General features: G+C 40.0%; 1 protein-coding gene across 1 annotated transcript in view; it reads right to left on the reverse strand.

The window, feature by feature from the left end:
• Positions 1-2,973: 2,973 nt before the first annotated feature.
• COL9A1 (collagen type IX alpha 1 chain) overlaps positions 2,974-17,941 on the reverse strand; it is a 100,721-nt gene continuing 85,753 nt past the window's right edge. Inside the window, exons 33-37 of the mRNA XM_032785687.1 lie at positions 17,155-17,301; positions 15,962-16,016; positions 10,292-10,480; positions 5,239-5,316; positions 2,974-4,014 (exon numbers count right to left, since the gene is read on the reverse strand). Of these exons, the coding sequence (XP_032641578.1) occupies positions 3,830-4,014; positions 5,239-5,316; positions 10,292-10,480; positions 15,962-16,016; positions 17,155-17,301 (654 nt within the window). The 3' untranslated portion in view covers positions 2,974-3,829. The remainder of the gene's footprint in view (positions 4,015-5,238; positions 5,317-10,291; positions 10,481-15,961; positions 16,017-17,154; positions 17,302-17,941) is intronic.

Raw genomic sequence — 17,941 nt, forward strand, 5'->3', positions numbered from 1 at the left:
GATATTTGGAATGAAAATCAAAGGTAGGTAATGCCAGCATTTCTTCAGCTCTTTTCTTGTAAAGAATCAATGAACTTCCATTTGTTTTGGGTGATGTCCACATTATAGACTCTGATTAACAGTGACCCATGTCACTTCTTCTTTTCTTTGTTTCCTTGTTTTCTTGATATTTCCACTTGGATTCGTATATACACATAGATTACATATGGTTGTCATCTGTTTATGTTATGACCCGTGAGACCTCAGTCCATGTTGCATATACCTGACTATTCATGGGACTAAGGATTTACTGCTCAGTTTTATTTTGCTTTTTAAACTAGAAATTCATTTTCCAGTTCAGCTCCAAAGTAGAAATTCTGCTGCAAAATCATAAGTTATCCACTTAACTGAAGTTTGCATTGACTTGAACCCAGAATGTCAAATATATTTATCGTAATAGTTCTATTTTATTTATTTTTAATATATATGTGTTTACGTTTTCTACCTTACATCGTTCATTTCTATTGTGGTATATTTAGCATTTTAAGGCTGTAATAATTTTTTTAAGCAGTTGGATGTTTTTTGTCTTTAAAATGTTTCTTTTTCTTCCACTCCTTCCTGATGTTACTATATTACATTTGGAGAAAGAGTTTTCAGTCTATCAGGTTTTTCTTTTTTTGTAACAGTTTTACACATTTTATTACATTGATATAGTCCAAATAAAAGTTTGTTGGTGAAACTATAACATTGTATTCATGTTCTGTTGAATTCACTGTGGTCCCTGTTCTTTGAGGAGCTAAGCAATTACAAGAAATTGAAAGTACTCAGCACCTCACAGGATTGCACCCTACTCTTCAACTATTTGGGTTTTTCAACTAAGTCAACCTATCTGTGGAAAACACAGGCCAGCTTCTACTTACTAAATAACCCTGCTTTGTGGGTGAACAAACTAATCACCTTACATAAAAGTGCTGTGCTGTATTTCCAAAGAATTAAACTCCCTGGGGCAGATCCTTCACTGTTGACATCATGGGGGTATTAGAGTAGAGGACTTTAGCTGAGAGGCAATGTGGTATAGTGGACAGAGCACTTGGCTGTGATGCAGGAAACCTGGCTTCTAATGCTTGCCTCTGCCAGTGTCCTGCTGTGACCTTGGGCAATTCAGTTTGTCTATCTTGGCCATTTAGACTGTAAGCATTTGGGGGCAGAGCCTCTCTCGCTATCAGTGTGTATACAGTGCCTCAGCCCTGATCTTGGTTGAGGCCTTTAGGCCATACCATAATATTAGTAATAAATAATAATTCCAGAAGCACCTTAATTATTGTTAAGGTTGAGTTGTTCTGTTCTTAAAGCAGGGATTCAACCTTTTAGTTATGTACTATGACAAATACAGTGTATTCTCTCCAAAATTACATTTACTGAGTACGGAATGAATTTTTTTGAACACTACAAGTAAATCTCTCAGAATAATTTTTTTTAATGGATCCTTTATAAAACTTAGCATTCAATGTCAGACCTTTTTGTCCCAAAAGCTCACAGTTCGGCCACTCTCTGACTACACAAGAGTGGCAGATACATGAAGCTTGAATATATTTTGTGCAAAGGGTCATTTAAAAAAATTAGAATTAATTGGCTTTTTCCCATTATTCATCATAACTTGAAGTTTCTCCTTCAGCAGAGGCAAAAGAAGTCTCTTTCAGAGCATCTCAAAATGGCAGCTCTCTCCCATTGTTCTCAATGGCACTAAGGCCACTGGCTGCCCCTGTCAAAGCTGGCTGCTGCAGAAGAATGGAGGGGGATGCAGGAGGCAGTGCTATTTGGGGAAAGGTGTTATGGCAATTTCACAGTTAACACCTCCTTCTCCTTTTAAGGTCTTAACATCTTTTAAAATGTATTTCAAAATTTGCTAGGGGACAGCCAGCCAAACCTCCCATTGTTACTTATTTTTACATCCTTACAGATTCCCTATCCTGGTCCAGTGTAACTGTTGGAATTTATAGGAATAGGTGCTCCACAACAGACATGTTCATAAGTACCACCACACACACAGCACAGGCTGTGGATCTGCTTGGGGCCATGAACCAATTTTGTGTACTTTTCTTCTTTTGTCCTTATTTTCTTCCCAAAGGTACATCCTGTAACTGCCATATTGCTATTGTAACACTAAGATCTTGGCCATTGCAACAGCCACCAAAACTAGAGAGTTCCCCTCCTCCTATTGTGATCTGCTTCAACCACTGCAGTGGTAATATTTTAATAGTTAGACAATACATGTGCTTCAGTGCTGTGCTGGATCTGCCACCACATCCTCTTGGTATGTGCCACAAACAAGAAGTAACTGACTGGAGGTGGGAAGCAGTTCTGGTTGCCATTGTTCTGGTAGGTGTTAATTTCATTACTGCTCCTCAAAGGAATTACTCAGAAATATGTTGCGCTTTAATGTACAGTCTCATCAAGTGAAAGTGTTTCAAGTACTTTTTTTTTTTTTCCAGGATTTCCCTCCCCTCCTCCCCAAAACACACTGATCTTGTTTGTATTTTCTGGGCAAAACATAGCTTAGTTGACTGATTCCCCTCTCCACCACCATTTTTATTTCCTGTCACAAAAATGTGAAGGATTTGAGCATAAGCAGAAAAAGTGAAGAACTAGAAGACATTAATATTTATGGCACCTGTACCCAGGTGTAGATTTTAAAATTATTTTGAAACTAATGTCAGTGGGGGAAAAAAGCATTAAATCAGGACAGTTTTATTTCTGTCTCAAGAGAGGACACTTTAGAGAAGTTATATTCCAAAACACATAAACTTTAATTTACATGGTGGAGAGAAACAAAAATATCCATATGGCACATTTTTCTCTAGCAATAGAGCTGTAATAGAAAAGGGAAACAGGGATGTCTCTATGGGATAGACTCTACCTGAACTATTTATTTGAACTGTGGTGTATATGACCATTCATACAAAAACATGCAAGGGGTTAAGAAACATTATTTATTTCTTCCTTTTGTACAACCAGAGATGTCACTTTAGACCTTTAAAATAAATAATCTCAAACTCATTTATTTGTGGCTATTAAAATTCCCTTCACAGTGGCTTCTTGCCTTCTTAGTTTGATTTCACATAGAAGGACCTGAGATGGAGTAGGCTTCATATAAAAGTAGGAACTCAAAACAAATTGGAGACAAAAATGAAAACCAGCATTACATGTGGAGATTGTTGTACATGATGTACTCATGATAACCCAGTGATCACACATTTACAGAGATTTACAGCATACAAAGTATTCAGTGTGGCATGTTTTTACAGGAAGGGTCTGGCAGCCATGTTTCTACAATTTAAATCACAGTGATTGGAGACAGAGGCTTAGTATACATTGTACAACACAAACACATGGTGAAATGAATATAGCTGAGATGATCTGATTAGTTCAATTCAGCTCCATGGACTTTATTTTACAAGTGTATCAAAAAAAAAAGTTACAGCTACAACTGAGATAAACAAACCATTCTGTCTTTTTTATTTAGTTGATGGGAGGGAAAAGGAGAAGGGGTAGAAGTGACTGGGAAAAGGCTTTATTTTTTAAAAGAAATTAAGACAACTGCCTTGTTGTCTCCAAGGGGGAAGAGAGAGCCAAAGGGTCTTGCCTGTGTAGTTTTGTAAGCACCGTCATTCTAATTTGGTTGCCTTTTTGTAAGAACATACCAACAATGTGTTAAAGTACGTTCTATTGAAGCCTTGGATGCTAGGTTTCTCCTCCTTGTTTGGCAGATTTCTCCATTTTTTTTATTGTCAGCTGTACGTGCACAGAGAGTAAACTGATACTAACATTTCACAGCACTTGCATTGCTCTTTCATGGCCCTTTCACATTCTTACCAGCAATCTGTCCAGCTTGCACTGTGCAAGATGATGGCTCACAATATCCCGGAGGACCAGCAGGACCTGGAGGACCAGGTACTCCAGGCTGACCAGCCACTCCTGGTGGGCCTCGTTCACCATCACGGCCTTCCCTTCCATAGCTGGGTTTGCCGGGTTCACCTGGAAGAATGGACATATATGTAAACACAAGTACTACATGGCAGGTATAAAATGTGGATTGTTTTATTTAAAGTTTGGTTTTGTTCTTAAGTGACTGTGAAAATAGCTTTGTGGGGTTCCATGTTTACTCTAAGTTCTATATAAAATGTGTTCCCTTTACACATTAAAAGATGTTTCTCTATTAGCCATCCCTCCAAACTCAACCAGAGCTTGACTGGGTTCTCACATATTACGAGCAATAAAGTTTCCATAGGCCAAATTCTCCCCACAGTTACCTCTGTCCAGCTCAACTGCCATCAGTGGTATTGCAGTGTTAATAATTAGAACTTAGTGAACAATTCTGTTGATGATGCACAAGAAGGATAGAATCCAGGCTGTTAACTCACTAGAGCTAACAGGAGTAAAAAGCACTAAAAAATTATTTTTGTCCTATAGTCAGATGTGACTCTCAATACACACAGTTGTGTAGCAAGGTGTGTTTTTATGTATTTCTCTTTAAATTGTCAATGATTTGATGAAATAATAAGCAATTTCTGTAAGTTTCTTCAAGTGGTACATTTATATTATATAAACTGAGGTTTTCAGACATCCCAAACATCTGTGTTTACTATTATCCTTGTTACACAGAGAAGGACATTCATTAGCTTATATCCATACATATACTCAGAAATGTGCCGCAGAGAGAACTTATTATATTGAAAATGAATGTACCTTTTCATTTAACCACTAGAGGGCAATTGTGTTACATTTATGAGCATGAATCTGGGTTCTGGAATTCTGTGACACAACATGGCAATTAATGACCACAAAAGTAAAGGAGAACTGTAATTTGAAGCCCCCAAATTGTAAACAGAGGCTTTGAGGACTCCACTGTTGCTGATGGGTAGGATTCTTTCATTTTCTGTGGTTGTCATTATGGGAATTGCATATATGACATTTTTTGATTTACACAAGCTGGTCCCAATCCTGAAATGGGAGTTTTGTCATTGACTTCAATGGTAACAGGATCAGGCCCAGGCCCATTTCTCTTACTATGATGATGATAATCCTTGTTCATGACAGTCTAACCATTTATATACAATATAAAAATACAGACATACAGCTGATTCCTTAACAAATGCCTGCACTTGAAATTTTTCAAAATTATGTCAGTTCTTCCTCCTGCCTTTACTTTCCCTGCTTATATATTCCTCTTATCACTTCCATACACCCCAGAATATTTACCTGGAAGACCTGTTGTTCCAGGTAAGCCTTTGGGTCCTCTGCCTGGAAGTCCTCTCTCCCCCTTTTCACCAGCTTCACCTGAGGTAAATTAGTGAAATGTCATTCACAGTCTGTGGAAAGCAGTTTTTTCTACCTCAAGGCATTTAACTATCAGGACAACTGAAGGGGAGTTTAGCAGAGGACTCACTTGGTGAGGTGCAGAGCAAGCATGTCTGAGTGATGGCCTGACTTACATTCTTTGCAACTTCTGCTGGTGAAAGAGAAAAGCTTCCAAGCTATACAGAGCTCTTCTTCAGGTCTGTGTTGTTCGAAAGCTTGTCCCTCGCATCCAGAGTTGCTGGTCAAATAAAGGATATTACCTCACCCACCTTGTCTAATATCCTGAGACCAACTCAACTACAACATTGCAAACAACAATGAATTATATTCTTGTAAAAATTCAATGTGAATTAAGCATATTACTATCCACAGCAGTTGCACTCAAGGGCAGACAAAGTAAAAAAACATTTTCCCTAAAATGACAATTGGATTATGCTGTTTCATATAGTGCTACCCAATATAACTTGAGAGAGACTAGTCAAAAACAAAACATGAAGGACAAAACAGGCAAGCCATTTTGGGGGAAAGGCTGAACTAGCTGGGCTACAAAGTACAATAGTTCTCAGCTGCTGGGTCCTGAGCAGGTTTGTGCATGACTGCTTTGGATGTCATGGCTCCACATCCTAGGGCAGGAGAAAAAGAACCCCATTCTTATTAGAATGTTCTCTGACATCCAAACTGGGTTTTATTAGGCACCTGAAAGAAGAAGGAATGTAGCAGCTGGAGCCCCGGGGCCTTTTAAATCACTGCCAGATCCCCGGGCGGCAAGGGCCAGGCAGCGTGGATGGGCTGGCTGGGGGAGGCTGACCCCCCCAGCCCTGCTCCTTCCACCCGAGGCCCCACCCCTTCTGGGGGCTGGAACCAGCCCCGTACCGGTAAGAATTTATTATTATTTTCACCCCTGAGTGGGAGCTTTAAAATCTTTGCTACTTTGGCCATCTGGATTAAATGCTGTCCACTCCATATAGAGTCACTGTAGATGCTTTCATCCTCTTTCGAAGAGGCCTATGCAATCCCTTGGCATTCCGCAGCAGGTAGAAAGTTAGTAGTTTAACCCTTGAAGTATAAATCTAATAATGTTTCAGAAAGTTTAGAACAAAAACTAGAATGGTTTATTTTCTTTTCATGGTCCTAACTCGCTACAGCCAGAATAACCAATTATCACTTAGTTAGAAAGGGCACAGCAGAAACTTCTTAGGAAGTCATTTGAGCTGATGCTGTTGAGATAGCACACATGTTTGAATATCCATTGAGGATGCCGAATGTGTGCTACAGGAGGAAGCTGCTATCTCCAAATTTCAGAGAAGATTATAGCTGCCCTCCCCACTTGGAGATTAACCCTGTCCTGGTAATTACAGCAGTAGGGGGCCTTGATGTCATGTTACCCATATGTATTTTAGTAGTCCAAACTACTGCAAACTTTGGAATAGTGTTTACTGCCCATTATAAACACGCTTCTCCTCTTTGCACTAAACTCGAGTGTACCCTCTGCACCTTCTGACAATTTTCTTCCAGTTTTCTTTCTGACCTGCTTCAAAGTGGCTTTTGACTGAACTTCCATTTCTGGCTTCCTTCATTCCACCAAAGTTGCTCTCACTAAAGACCTCCTCCCTCAGACCCAATCTTCTCAATCCTTGACACTGCTAATCACTCCTCACACACTCTCCTTCCAGATTTCCATTGTATTATGCTTTCACCTCTCTGGCTATTCTTTTAGCTTGCTCTTCCATGGATCCATAGTACTCAGTGGCCCTGCTTGGACCTCATTTCTTTTCTCTTTTGACTCTCTTTCTGGATGACCTTTTCCAATCCCATGGGTTCACCTTTCTGCAAATAGCTCCCAGCTATACTTTCCCAGTCCTCACTTTTCCCCCTGCATTCAGGACCGCATCTTTGTATGTCTCTATAACCTCTTGGTCACCACTGTGCATTCAGATGGTAACACTGATTCTCAGCGCAGGGACCTGTTATTTGTTTGGCACAGTTTGCCTGCTGCAGAACACCATGTACCCTTTTGGCATTTATTAATAAAATAGTACTAGAAGGCAGGGCTTATCATGTTCAGAGCCATACTGTGTATTTAGTTCAGATCAACAGCCGCATGCAGGGCCGCCCAGAGGATTCAGGAGTACTGGGGTCTTCGGCAGTGGGGCACCCCCGCCACCAAATTGCCACCGAAGACCCAGAGCAGAAGAAGCTCTGGGGGCCCGCTAGAGTTTTCCGGGGCCCCCGGAGCGAGTGAAGGACCCCACTCCAGGGGCCCCGAAAACTCTCATGGGGGCCCCTGTGGGGCCTGGGGCAAATTGCCCCACTTGCCCTCCCCTCCCCCGGGAGGCCCTGGCAACATGTAATTCTTCTGCAGAATCGTTTTTTCCTTGACAGCAGTTAAAAACTTTCCATCCTCCAAAGCCAAACTAGCAAGATCAGAAGCATTTAATATTTATCTGTGTTTCTAAGGCACTGATCATCTTGGTGTCTAGGTGCCAAAATAGATACAGACTGAAATGTCTCAGATAGCTCCCCTTAACAAACAACATCAAAATGCTCCTGCAATTCCAGTTGTTTAGGTTGAACTGAAGCCTCTGCAGCAGCTTTCCCTGAACTTATCTCACTTTCCTACCCTAGTTCTCTTGTATTCAAGAGTGCAGAAAAATTACCTGACCATTATATGCAAAGAAACCTTTCTGTAACAGTTGGTCCAAAGCACAATTACTGACAAATGTACCCAATTTCAGGTGATGGATGTTTTACAGCCTAAAAAACATTCTTTACTACAAAAACCTTGCGTGGGATAGGACATACTACCACTGAGGTATTTAGAAATGCACCCACAAATTTACCAGAGGGTAACATGGAAGCATGGCATTATGGGAAGTTGCTTTTTCTAGTTGCTGTTTTTCATTCATTGTTTGTGCTTAAACTTTTCTTTCTTGTATTTTATAATTACATTTTTGGCCAGGTAAAGAGTGTTCAGTATGTGAACCTTTGTGCCTCCATTTTTTTTCCGGCTTTGTAAGAAGAGAATGTGGGTGAGACTATATTATATATTCATAGATTCCTAGGCCAGAAGGAACCATTGTGATCACCTTGTCTGACCTATATAACACAGACCATAGAATTTCTTGAAAATAATTCCTTGAGCAATTCCTACATTAATGTATCTGCAGATCTCTAGCACCACTGTAATTAAAGTTTGTGTTTTCCTTGTATACTGTACCTCTCATCAGGGTTTTATGATTTTGCTTTTGACAAAAACTAACACTCCAATCCTATTACCCAGAGGGTTTTGCAAGGGAACAGAATTTTTAAAAGGACTGTGTTGCTGCTCTTATTCAAGAAGGGAAGAAAAAAACCCACTGCTGGCTGGAAACAGAAATTAAGTACTTTAGTTTTACAGAAAATTTCCCCCAACCGTCCGCTGAAAGAAAAACCCCTGTTAGTCAGGAACAAAAAATTATTAATTTAGATTACATAAAGATTTTTAATACATTAGGTAAGCCAGTTCCTTAACACAGATCAGTAGATTTTGCAATGTACAGTGCAATGGTGCTGAATGTAGAATTTGTTTGATTATTATAGGAAAACAGTAAGGAAGATTTGTTCATCGATTTTAAGCTAAGAGATCTGATGGATTTAAAATGATAGGCTGATATTACCATAAAGTTTAATGAATAAGTGATGTTTGTTGATGAAACATGGCTGGTTTTACATTCAGAGGGTGTATCAGAAGACAAAGAGCACCATCCGTGTGAGCTGCAGGATGAACATACTGGAGGCATGGTAAAAACTAAGCAGATGTAAAGTGATGAGGTAAATAAAAGAGAGAAGACTGTAAGGCCCTGTCTACACTAGGGGAAAAAAATGTATTTTCCTGCTAGTTCTCCCTCCTTCTGTTTATCTCAACTTACTAATGTATGAAAGGCCAAGCTGCCTTGTCCACCCAGGATTTTACCATGTATTAGCTACCACTGGTGTGGACACACCTTGAGTGGGGGGAAGAGATACAGTAAATGGGTGTGAGGAGAGTTCTAGGGATTAACTAGGAATCAAGACCCTGCCATTTATTCATGATGGCCACAATTCAGAAGTCCATCTCTGATCAGCACAGTAGTTAAGCATGTAGTTAAGTGATTGGATGACTAGGGTTGGATTTAAGACCAAATGCTTTGCTGAGCTGAGGCTTATGTGATCTTAGGTAAGTCATTTTGGGCCAGAGATTTAAAGGTATTTAGGTGCATAATGGGATTTTCAGAACCACCTAAGAAGCATCTGGGTGTTAGGTGCCTCGATGCTTTTGAAAATCCCACTAGGCACCTAAATACCTTTAAAAATTTGGCCCTTAGTCCCTCAGCCCTTTATCTTTCTATGCCTCAGAGGATATGTCTACACTGCAAAATACCACCAGCAGCAAATCTCAGAGGCCTGGTATACAGCCTGGGGCTCATGCTATGGCACTAAAAATAGCAGTGAGATGTTCCCAATCGGGCTCTGAAATGGAGTGAGGAGGCTGGATCTCACAGCTTGAGCTCGAGCCCAAGTGGGAACATATTTACTGCTATTTTTAATAGCCCCATGAGCCAGAATCTGTAGACCTGGGCTCAGAGACTTGCTGCCACAGGGGGCTTTTTTGCAGTCTAGATGTACCCAGAGACACTAGAACTCATGGCTTAGCAGGTGAAAGTAAACAATAAGGAAAGAAAAATTAGAGACTTAAATTCACCCACTTTGCCGGTAGAGAAAGGAGGTTACAGCATTAATCCTAAAATAGAAGTGCTCAAAGCTTTACGACTCAGATAACTCATGAGGCCATACTCTGTGTTGATTAAATTAGTTCCTTGTAAGGTCAACATCACTTCAGTGTGATTTTGATTCTCTATTATAAGTAAGCACCTTACCAAAAAGCAGGCAACATTTATGCTTCACAAATTAAAAAGCCTATTACAGCTTCTCTTACCTTTTGGACCTTTAAAACCAATCTCACCAGGAGGACCTTTAAGACCTGGCAAACCACGGGATCCAATCTGTCCTGGGAAGCCGTTTTCGCCAGGAGGCCCAGGAGCACCTGGTGGTCCAGGTCGTCCTGGGAGACCTGTAGCACCAGATTCAGGCCTCCTAAGGCTGGCTGCTAGCTGAGCAAGTTGTTCTGTAAGAAAGAAACAGGAAGAGCGAAATTAAGAGACAGACTCTAAATTAGTTGAGACAGACCCTAAGTGGCTTTCCCAACATTTTGTATTTGATTGTCACTAAGGGGAAAGGATAGCTGACATACAGCAAATACTGTACCATGGAAGCTGTTAGAGAGGGATGATGCACATGACATCACACAACGTTTCTACAGGGCATTTTCCATAAGCCATGACACAGGAGGCTTCTGTGAGCCAGTGCGGTCAATAGCAAGCTGCTTACTCTATACGTATCCTACAAAGTAGTGTCTTGTGCTTTTTGAACCTCACAAAACATTTTGTGGCTGTGAGAATCTAAAATCATCTAAATAAATTATTTACATTGTAAAATGTCTATCTGTAAAATTAATAAAATAGAAAATAAGGGTGTCTCTTTACAGGGTGAGTGGGTTTCAGTTTTACTGTAGTTAATGTTTGTTAGGATCTGGCCTCAAAAGAAAGGGCATGTAAAGAATACCAAAATAAGGAAGAAATATATCATCCTACATATAACGCTAAGTCAAGACATGGCACATGAGGTAATTATAGAGAGCAGCTCCTAAACCCACATCTTCAGGGGAAAATACTCAAATTTGCACTTCATTAGCCATGGCAATGTGCATAAATTCAATTTGTAAGTATGCACAAATTTTTCTGCATGGTTCAGATGGTTACTTGTCTCATTAAAGTCAATGACAAAGCTCTTCTGATTGTTATAGGAGTAGGATCAGCTTCACAATGTTCCTTAGAATGGCCTCCACAGACTACTTCCTCCTCCTCCTTTTCTTTCAAGCCACTGCCATGCTCATTCTAGTGGCAGTGGTCCCCTTTTCAGACTATTCCGTTCTCTTCCGTCCAGAGATCCTTGCCTACATTTAACAGCCATTCCTCAGCACAGTCAGTCCCAATTCTGTGCCAGACAGTCTGTTTTTCTTGGCTAAACACACTCTTCTCAACAGGAAAGGAACAGAGAGATCCTAGAATGTGTAAGCACATGATTCCAGTAGGGACAGGAAGGTGCTAAAGTTGGGGGAGCCTCGGGACAGCTGCATAGAAGGCAGGATACAATATGTAGGTGAGAGAGACATTTGGAGCATGAAGAGCTGGGTTTCAGGCAGTTATCTTTAAACAAAGTGGGTTTCAGGAGCAATGTAGTTTGGATATGAATATTTGAAAGATTTGAATGTTGTTTGGAGAGGTCTGAATGGGTACAATGGGACAATACTGATATTTCCAGATCATTTTATTCATCACTAGTTGTGATGCCTGTAAGTATATGCTTCAAGTTCTAGGGCTGATCTCATTATAAGCCTCTTCCACAGCCCTGCATTTCTACCTTTCAAGAGAACACTTCTTTTAGACAGGTCCTTTAATACTCATAACGGACAGATCAAAATATTGTTTTGCTAGAGCAATCAAATCTGAAATGAAATAAGATATATCCTGTTGGGCAGTTTCAAAAAAAATGTTGAGAATTTTCAAATTAAATAATAAAGAACAATGATGTCATCCCAGTAAGTGATAGCCTAATATCCAAAGGGCATCTTCTATTCTATGGCAGACATCTAATAATCTCTTTGGCGCTTCAAGGATTCTAAAAATGTTTAGACTCAAATCCCACCAAACAAATAGAGTTAGGGGATTGAATATTTGCCCATGATTTTCACTTTGACATGTCACTTAATCCTATAAGGCTCCTACCAACTCTACATTTTTATATATATTGCAGGTGGATGGCTGAATGTTATAATTTAACAGTGAACCAGGTACCAATAGCAAATCACATTTTCAGTGCAGGCAGCTACCATCCTATTTAACGCATAGTGATTTCAGATTATGCGAAGTTTTACTTTTTTCATAAAAACACTTTCCAGTCTCCAGTTACCAAAATAATCGCTGGGAACTGCAGGGAACTCTCTGCACAAAAGAACTGTCAATTCAATGGGCTGCAAAGGATTGTTTGATAGATAAGAGATGTTCATTTTTCTGTAATATGGGTGGGATTGGCTGTCTCAGGTCCTCAGGCAGAGGCAATCCTCTCTGTAACCCTCTCCCTATTCTGTACAAAAGTAGGAAGGCCCAGGCAACCCCTTGGCATAGTTGCTCCCACCTGCAGGACACTCTGTGGGTCCTTAAACCTCGATAGGGAAAGCTGGGGCCTAGGCAGGAGTTGGTATGAGGGGATAAACATTGTCCTCTCCCAGATGTAAGGAGAGTCTGCAAAAAAGATAATACAGGCTTTGGGGCAGCCGTGGCAGATGGTCTATGCAGTTGGCTACAAGGCTCTGCAGGGATCTGTGCCTCCTCCACAGGGGAGGGCAGAGATAGTAACCCCTTCTCCAATGGGACCATAGTGGAAGGGAGGGAATCATGACAGTGATTTCGCCTGGGGGTGGGGGTTCCCATGAGAGGCTGTTCTCCAGCTCTTGTTCTAAAATTCTTACCAATCAATATCCATTGTGGATAGAGAGCTAGATCCTCTCCTAAGAACTGGCTGCTTAAATAGCTGCCTGGAGATTCCTGTTATGTAAGGGGGATCCGCAGGACATGTAGAGCCAGCATAGTAGCTCTAACCCACTTCTCTTCCCTGGACTGGGATGGGGGGATGGCATATCTGGGGAAAGGGAGAGTCTGAAGCACTGCTATGCTCTGGCTATCCGTGACTGATGGAACAGTTCCATGGGGCTGTGAGCATCTGGGAACAAGTCAGAGCAGCTCTGAGGCTGCTCTTACGCTGGGAGTGGGACCAGCCACTAGTCAGCCACAGAATCAGGTTAGTGTAAAGGTGGCTTAAAGCTGCCTTTCCTCCCCACCTCCACATTCAGGTCCTGCACTGTTAGACTGCAGCATCTGGCCCACAATGATGTTTTTCTTCAAACCACAGTTTAATCCACTTTCCAATTTAATAAATAGAGATGCAAATTCCTAACATATAAACAGGTTTGGCAGAATTTGATTTTTATTTTCTTTATAACTTTGACAGATAATATCACCAGTTATTTTAACGTTTTTTTTCTACTTTTCTCAATTTAGATTTTCACAGTTGTGCAAATTATGGGATATTAGAATTTTTTATCTATTTAAATTTTCACATTTGCAGGAACTTATGAAAGGTCTGTTATATTAATTTTTATGGAATATATGGACCAAAGGTGTTAACATAATTTAGTTACTATCTAACATTAAACAATGTAAACAAGGTTCGGGGTTTGATGCTTGAAACTTTAGCTTGCTTAGTACTATGGAAAACACACCAATTTTCAATCTTTTATTAAAGATATAAAGAATAAGGAAAAACAGTTAAAGTATTTGAAATGTAAAAGTCTCAAGTAAGGCTTTTATTTTAACAACATTCCTTATTCTCTTTCCCTTTAGCTGGAAGGAGTTTTCAGAAGGAAATCCCCTCTTATTTGCCAGCCTCTTGAACTGTGTCCAAGATGGTAGTAATCAGTTTTTGGATAGAAGAAGAAATAAGCTGAGATGAGCAAGAGCTGCTGCTGCTGCTGCTGTTCAAGTCTGATTTTATTTTATTCTAGGTGGTGTCTGGGAGTTAGCTGGAGCCAGTAGAGGTGGCAATGTTATTTGGATTCCTTTTTTGGCCTGGTTTGGGTAGGGAGTTTTTCAGGATTAGAATGATGAAGGTCCAGGGTTCCAAGAAACGGCAGGGTGGCAGCAATGATGGTGAACTTGCTTCAATAGTTTCCATCTGCTTTTAATCTTTTTTACCACAAAGTCTCTTTTTTTAAGGACCCCAAAAACGCAGTGATGGGTAGAATAGCCCATCGCCTCATTTTGTTTACCAATTAGGCCTACTTTATGACACACCAATTATTAATTTCTAGTGTTATATGTTTTGTTTTTACTAAGTATGATTTTAACATAGTATTTGAACCATATTAGTAGGCCCTTTTGTTAAGGTTATTTCGGTCTTTCTTCTTTTCATCCCTTTTTTCATTAACATTTGTTATTATAGGTTATTATGACATTTTATGAACTTTTACATACTTTTTACAGTTGAGCTTACAATTAGGGTAAATTTTTAGGCCTAATTATTATAACAAGTCATATAACAATTATGTAATAACAATAGGTGGTAACATTCAAAAAGTTCAAGTTTTATAACCATTAAAACACACTATCAGTATCACATGTCACATATAGCAAGTAAATATTCTTAAATCAAACTCCAATAAGTTCTCAAGCAGCATTTTTTTAACTTTGCCTATCTTTTAAATTTCGATTATTAGCAGTGGAAATATTTTTGGTGGTTTGTGAAATTGACACTTACTGATAAAAAAACAAATCTAATCCTTCCAAGTATACATATAAATGCAAACTCTCCCCTCAATGATGACAGTAATTTGCTTGATGTAAACCCCAAGACAGGCAGACTTATATCAGAGAACTCCATAGGGCTGCATGGGTTTCGGGGGGGTAGGGGGCAGGATTTGACTCTACAAATATAATTTTACATTGTTTTGGACACAATGAGCCTATTTAGCAATTGTTTTGTTTCTAAATGAACAGGGGGCCCAATACTGCTGGACTTAGTCCACAATTATTTGCATGAAAACAGTTTCTGCTTGATAAAGCCCCAAATTCTGCCTCCATTTAGTCCCTGCATCGGTCAACAGTATTGCACAGAGTGTAAGTGAGGGGAATGTTTCTTTTATCGGTTATTTTCATTGGAAAGCATTCAATCCAAGAAAGAGTACAATGAACTCATCCAAATTCTACTTTCTTTACGCTAGGGAAATCAAACTCATTCTGTATATGGGGACAAGTTCAATTTTTAATAAATGTTACAGCTTTAGAAGCACCCTTACTCCACAGCTGAGCTCTGAAGACAGTACAGAGTTTGCATAAAGATCAAGGGCACAGGATGGCCTTTGTGTAATAATTATATATTATCACAATTCTTTTCTCTTTGCTCAATAGCTTTTCTCACAGTTAATATCATTTAATGGAAAAATGTGCTCAACTTTAGGACCACTCTTATTTCTGGTATTTATTTCTCTTCCTTCCCTTTCTCTATCCCTCTCCTTTGTGTCATCTCTTTTTTTCCCTTTGCATTTTCTTCCTTGTGGCAATTCCTGCTTTCCTATGTGCTGTACTCCCTCTCCTCCCTTATTCTTTCTGCTAAATGATCAGCAATCAAATAGTTAATGGTGACATTTAAAATGTCATCATCAGGCTTTTGATGGGCACCCCCCTAAAATAAATGAAACAGGAGTGATTATTCCTGGGTTAAACTTGCTTCACACTGGAAGATTATCGTTGCAACTAGGAAGGCTAGAAACTTACTTTTTAAAAAAAAAAACCCAAAGCTTAGATTCTGCAGAATCTGAATATGTCAAATGGATCACACTAATACATCAAGAAGGCTGGATCCAACCAGCGCACTGGTGTTTGACACCCCTGCTTTAAGTGCACAAGAAAGATTAAACATTGCAATTATTTACCTTGCATGACTCTCATGCAGACCTGTTTAATGTGCTGATCTGTTGGCTCTCTACCCTGGGATAAAAATATTTAATAGCAATTAATATACAATAGTTATTTATAAAATGAGAATGCAATTAAGACTCTGACTGGCTGATGATAAAAGTTCCAGACCTTCAACCTCAGACGTGACTAGTCCCATTGAAGTCAATGGGAGTATCAGTGTATGGACCACTTTTGTGATCTTGATACACACACATACCACAGGAATGTATGCAGTATAAGAACATGAATAGAAAAAGTCAGGCTGCAGACTGAGTACCATAGGTTCCAACTATTCAGATATGTGACATTACTACACTGTAGCCAATTGTCACATGATTTATAGTAATATGGGCTGGAAGAGACCTTAAGAACACAAGTCCATCCCCTATACTAGGGCAGGTCCAGATAAACCTAGACCATCCCTGACAAGTGTCTGTCCAATTTTAAAACCTCCAGTGATGGGAATTCCACTATCTCCCTTAGAAGCCTGATCCAGAAATTAACTTCTCTTAGAGTTAGAAAGTTTTCCTAATATCTAACCTAAATCTCCCTTGCTTCAGATTTAAGTCCATTACTTCTTGTCCTACCTTCAATGGACATGGAGAACAATTGATCACAGTCCTCTTTATTACAGCCCTTAACATATTTGAAGACTTCTCAGATTCCCCCTCTCCCGGTCCTCTTTTCTCAAAACTAAATATGCCCAATTTGTTTTAACCTTTCTTCGCAGGCCAGGTTTTCTAAATCGGATCGGTTTTGTTGCTGTCTTTTGGATTCTCTCCAGTTTGTCCACATTTCTGTTAAATGTGGAACCCAGAATTGGACATAGCACTCCACTTGATCCTTCACCACTGCCAAGTAGATTGGGACAGTTACCTCCCGTGTCTCACATATGACCCTCCTGTTAATACACCCTAGAATATTAGCCTTTTTCATCATCGCATCACACTGTTGACTCATATTCAATTTGGGATCCACTATAGCCTCCAGATTCTTTTCAGTAGGAATAATGTATTCCAGAATGTGTGGGGTGTTTGAAGTCACCTGGGCTCCATACGCATGTCCCTAACCCACCAGCAGAAAAACACATCTCCGTTATAACTGCTTCCTTGTTGTAGGTGGTGTTTGAGAGACAGAAGAATCTGTATAACATAAAAATAACACTTACTGCTGGACCCTGGCTGCCAGGCAGACCTGGAGCACCTTGTTCACCTTGCAAACCGCGAGGTCCAGGTGAGCCTCGTAGCCCTTCTATGCCAGGCAGTCCACGACTTCCTTCAGGTCCACGAAGGCCAGGCTCACCAGGGTTACCAACCTACAGATGAGAGACAGTGACTTTGTATGACTTTATTTTTTCAATACAAGCCATACACTATGTTTCTGCAGTAACAGATATGCTGTGTGCAATGCCTACGCTTTCACATTGCTTACTATGAAAGATGATGGTCACCTCTGTCAAATTTTGTTGGCTATTGTTTGACTCTTTGCTTTTTTTAAAGAAAAATATCCTTTCTATTACAAAGCATGAGGGAAGGGCTGCACTAAAATCCAAAATAAACAAAGAGCTGGTTAGTGGATTATAAAACTTTCTATTATATGTATCGGCCCACATTATTTTAAGAGCTGGATGCTCCTCTGTGCAGGGTGAACCTGCATAGGGAAGTTCAAAGTCTATGGGTGAAATCCTGGCCCCACTGAAGTCAATTGCAAAACTCCTTTTGACCCCAATAGGATTAGGATTTTACCTCTTGTGTTTAAACTCTCCTATAATTTTTTTCTGATTTTTCCTTCACAGATCAGGGGTGGATCTTCAGAGACCAGTGGCTTGTGTATGGAGACATTAGGCCTTCACATTTTCACTTGTTTCCCCCAACGTCTTGCCTCCAATGAGATCCCTTCACCTGCATCTGTCCCTAGAACAGCAGAAAGGAGGTAAGCATTGTAACTTACTGCAG

The sequence above is a fragment of the Chelonoidis abingdonii genome, chromosome 3 (assembly GCF_003597395.2).
Source record: "Chelonoidis abingdonii isolate Lonesome George chromosome 3, CheloAbing_2.0, whole genome shotgun sequence".
NCBI lineage: Eukaryota > Metazoa > Chordata > Testudines > Testudinidae > Chelonoidis > Chelonoidis abingdonii.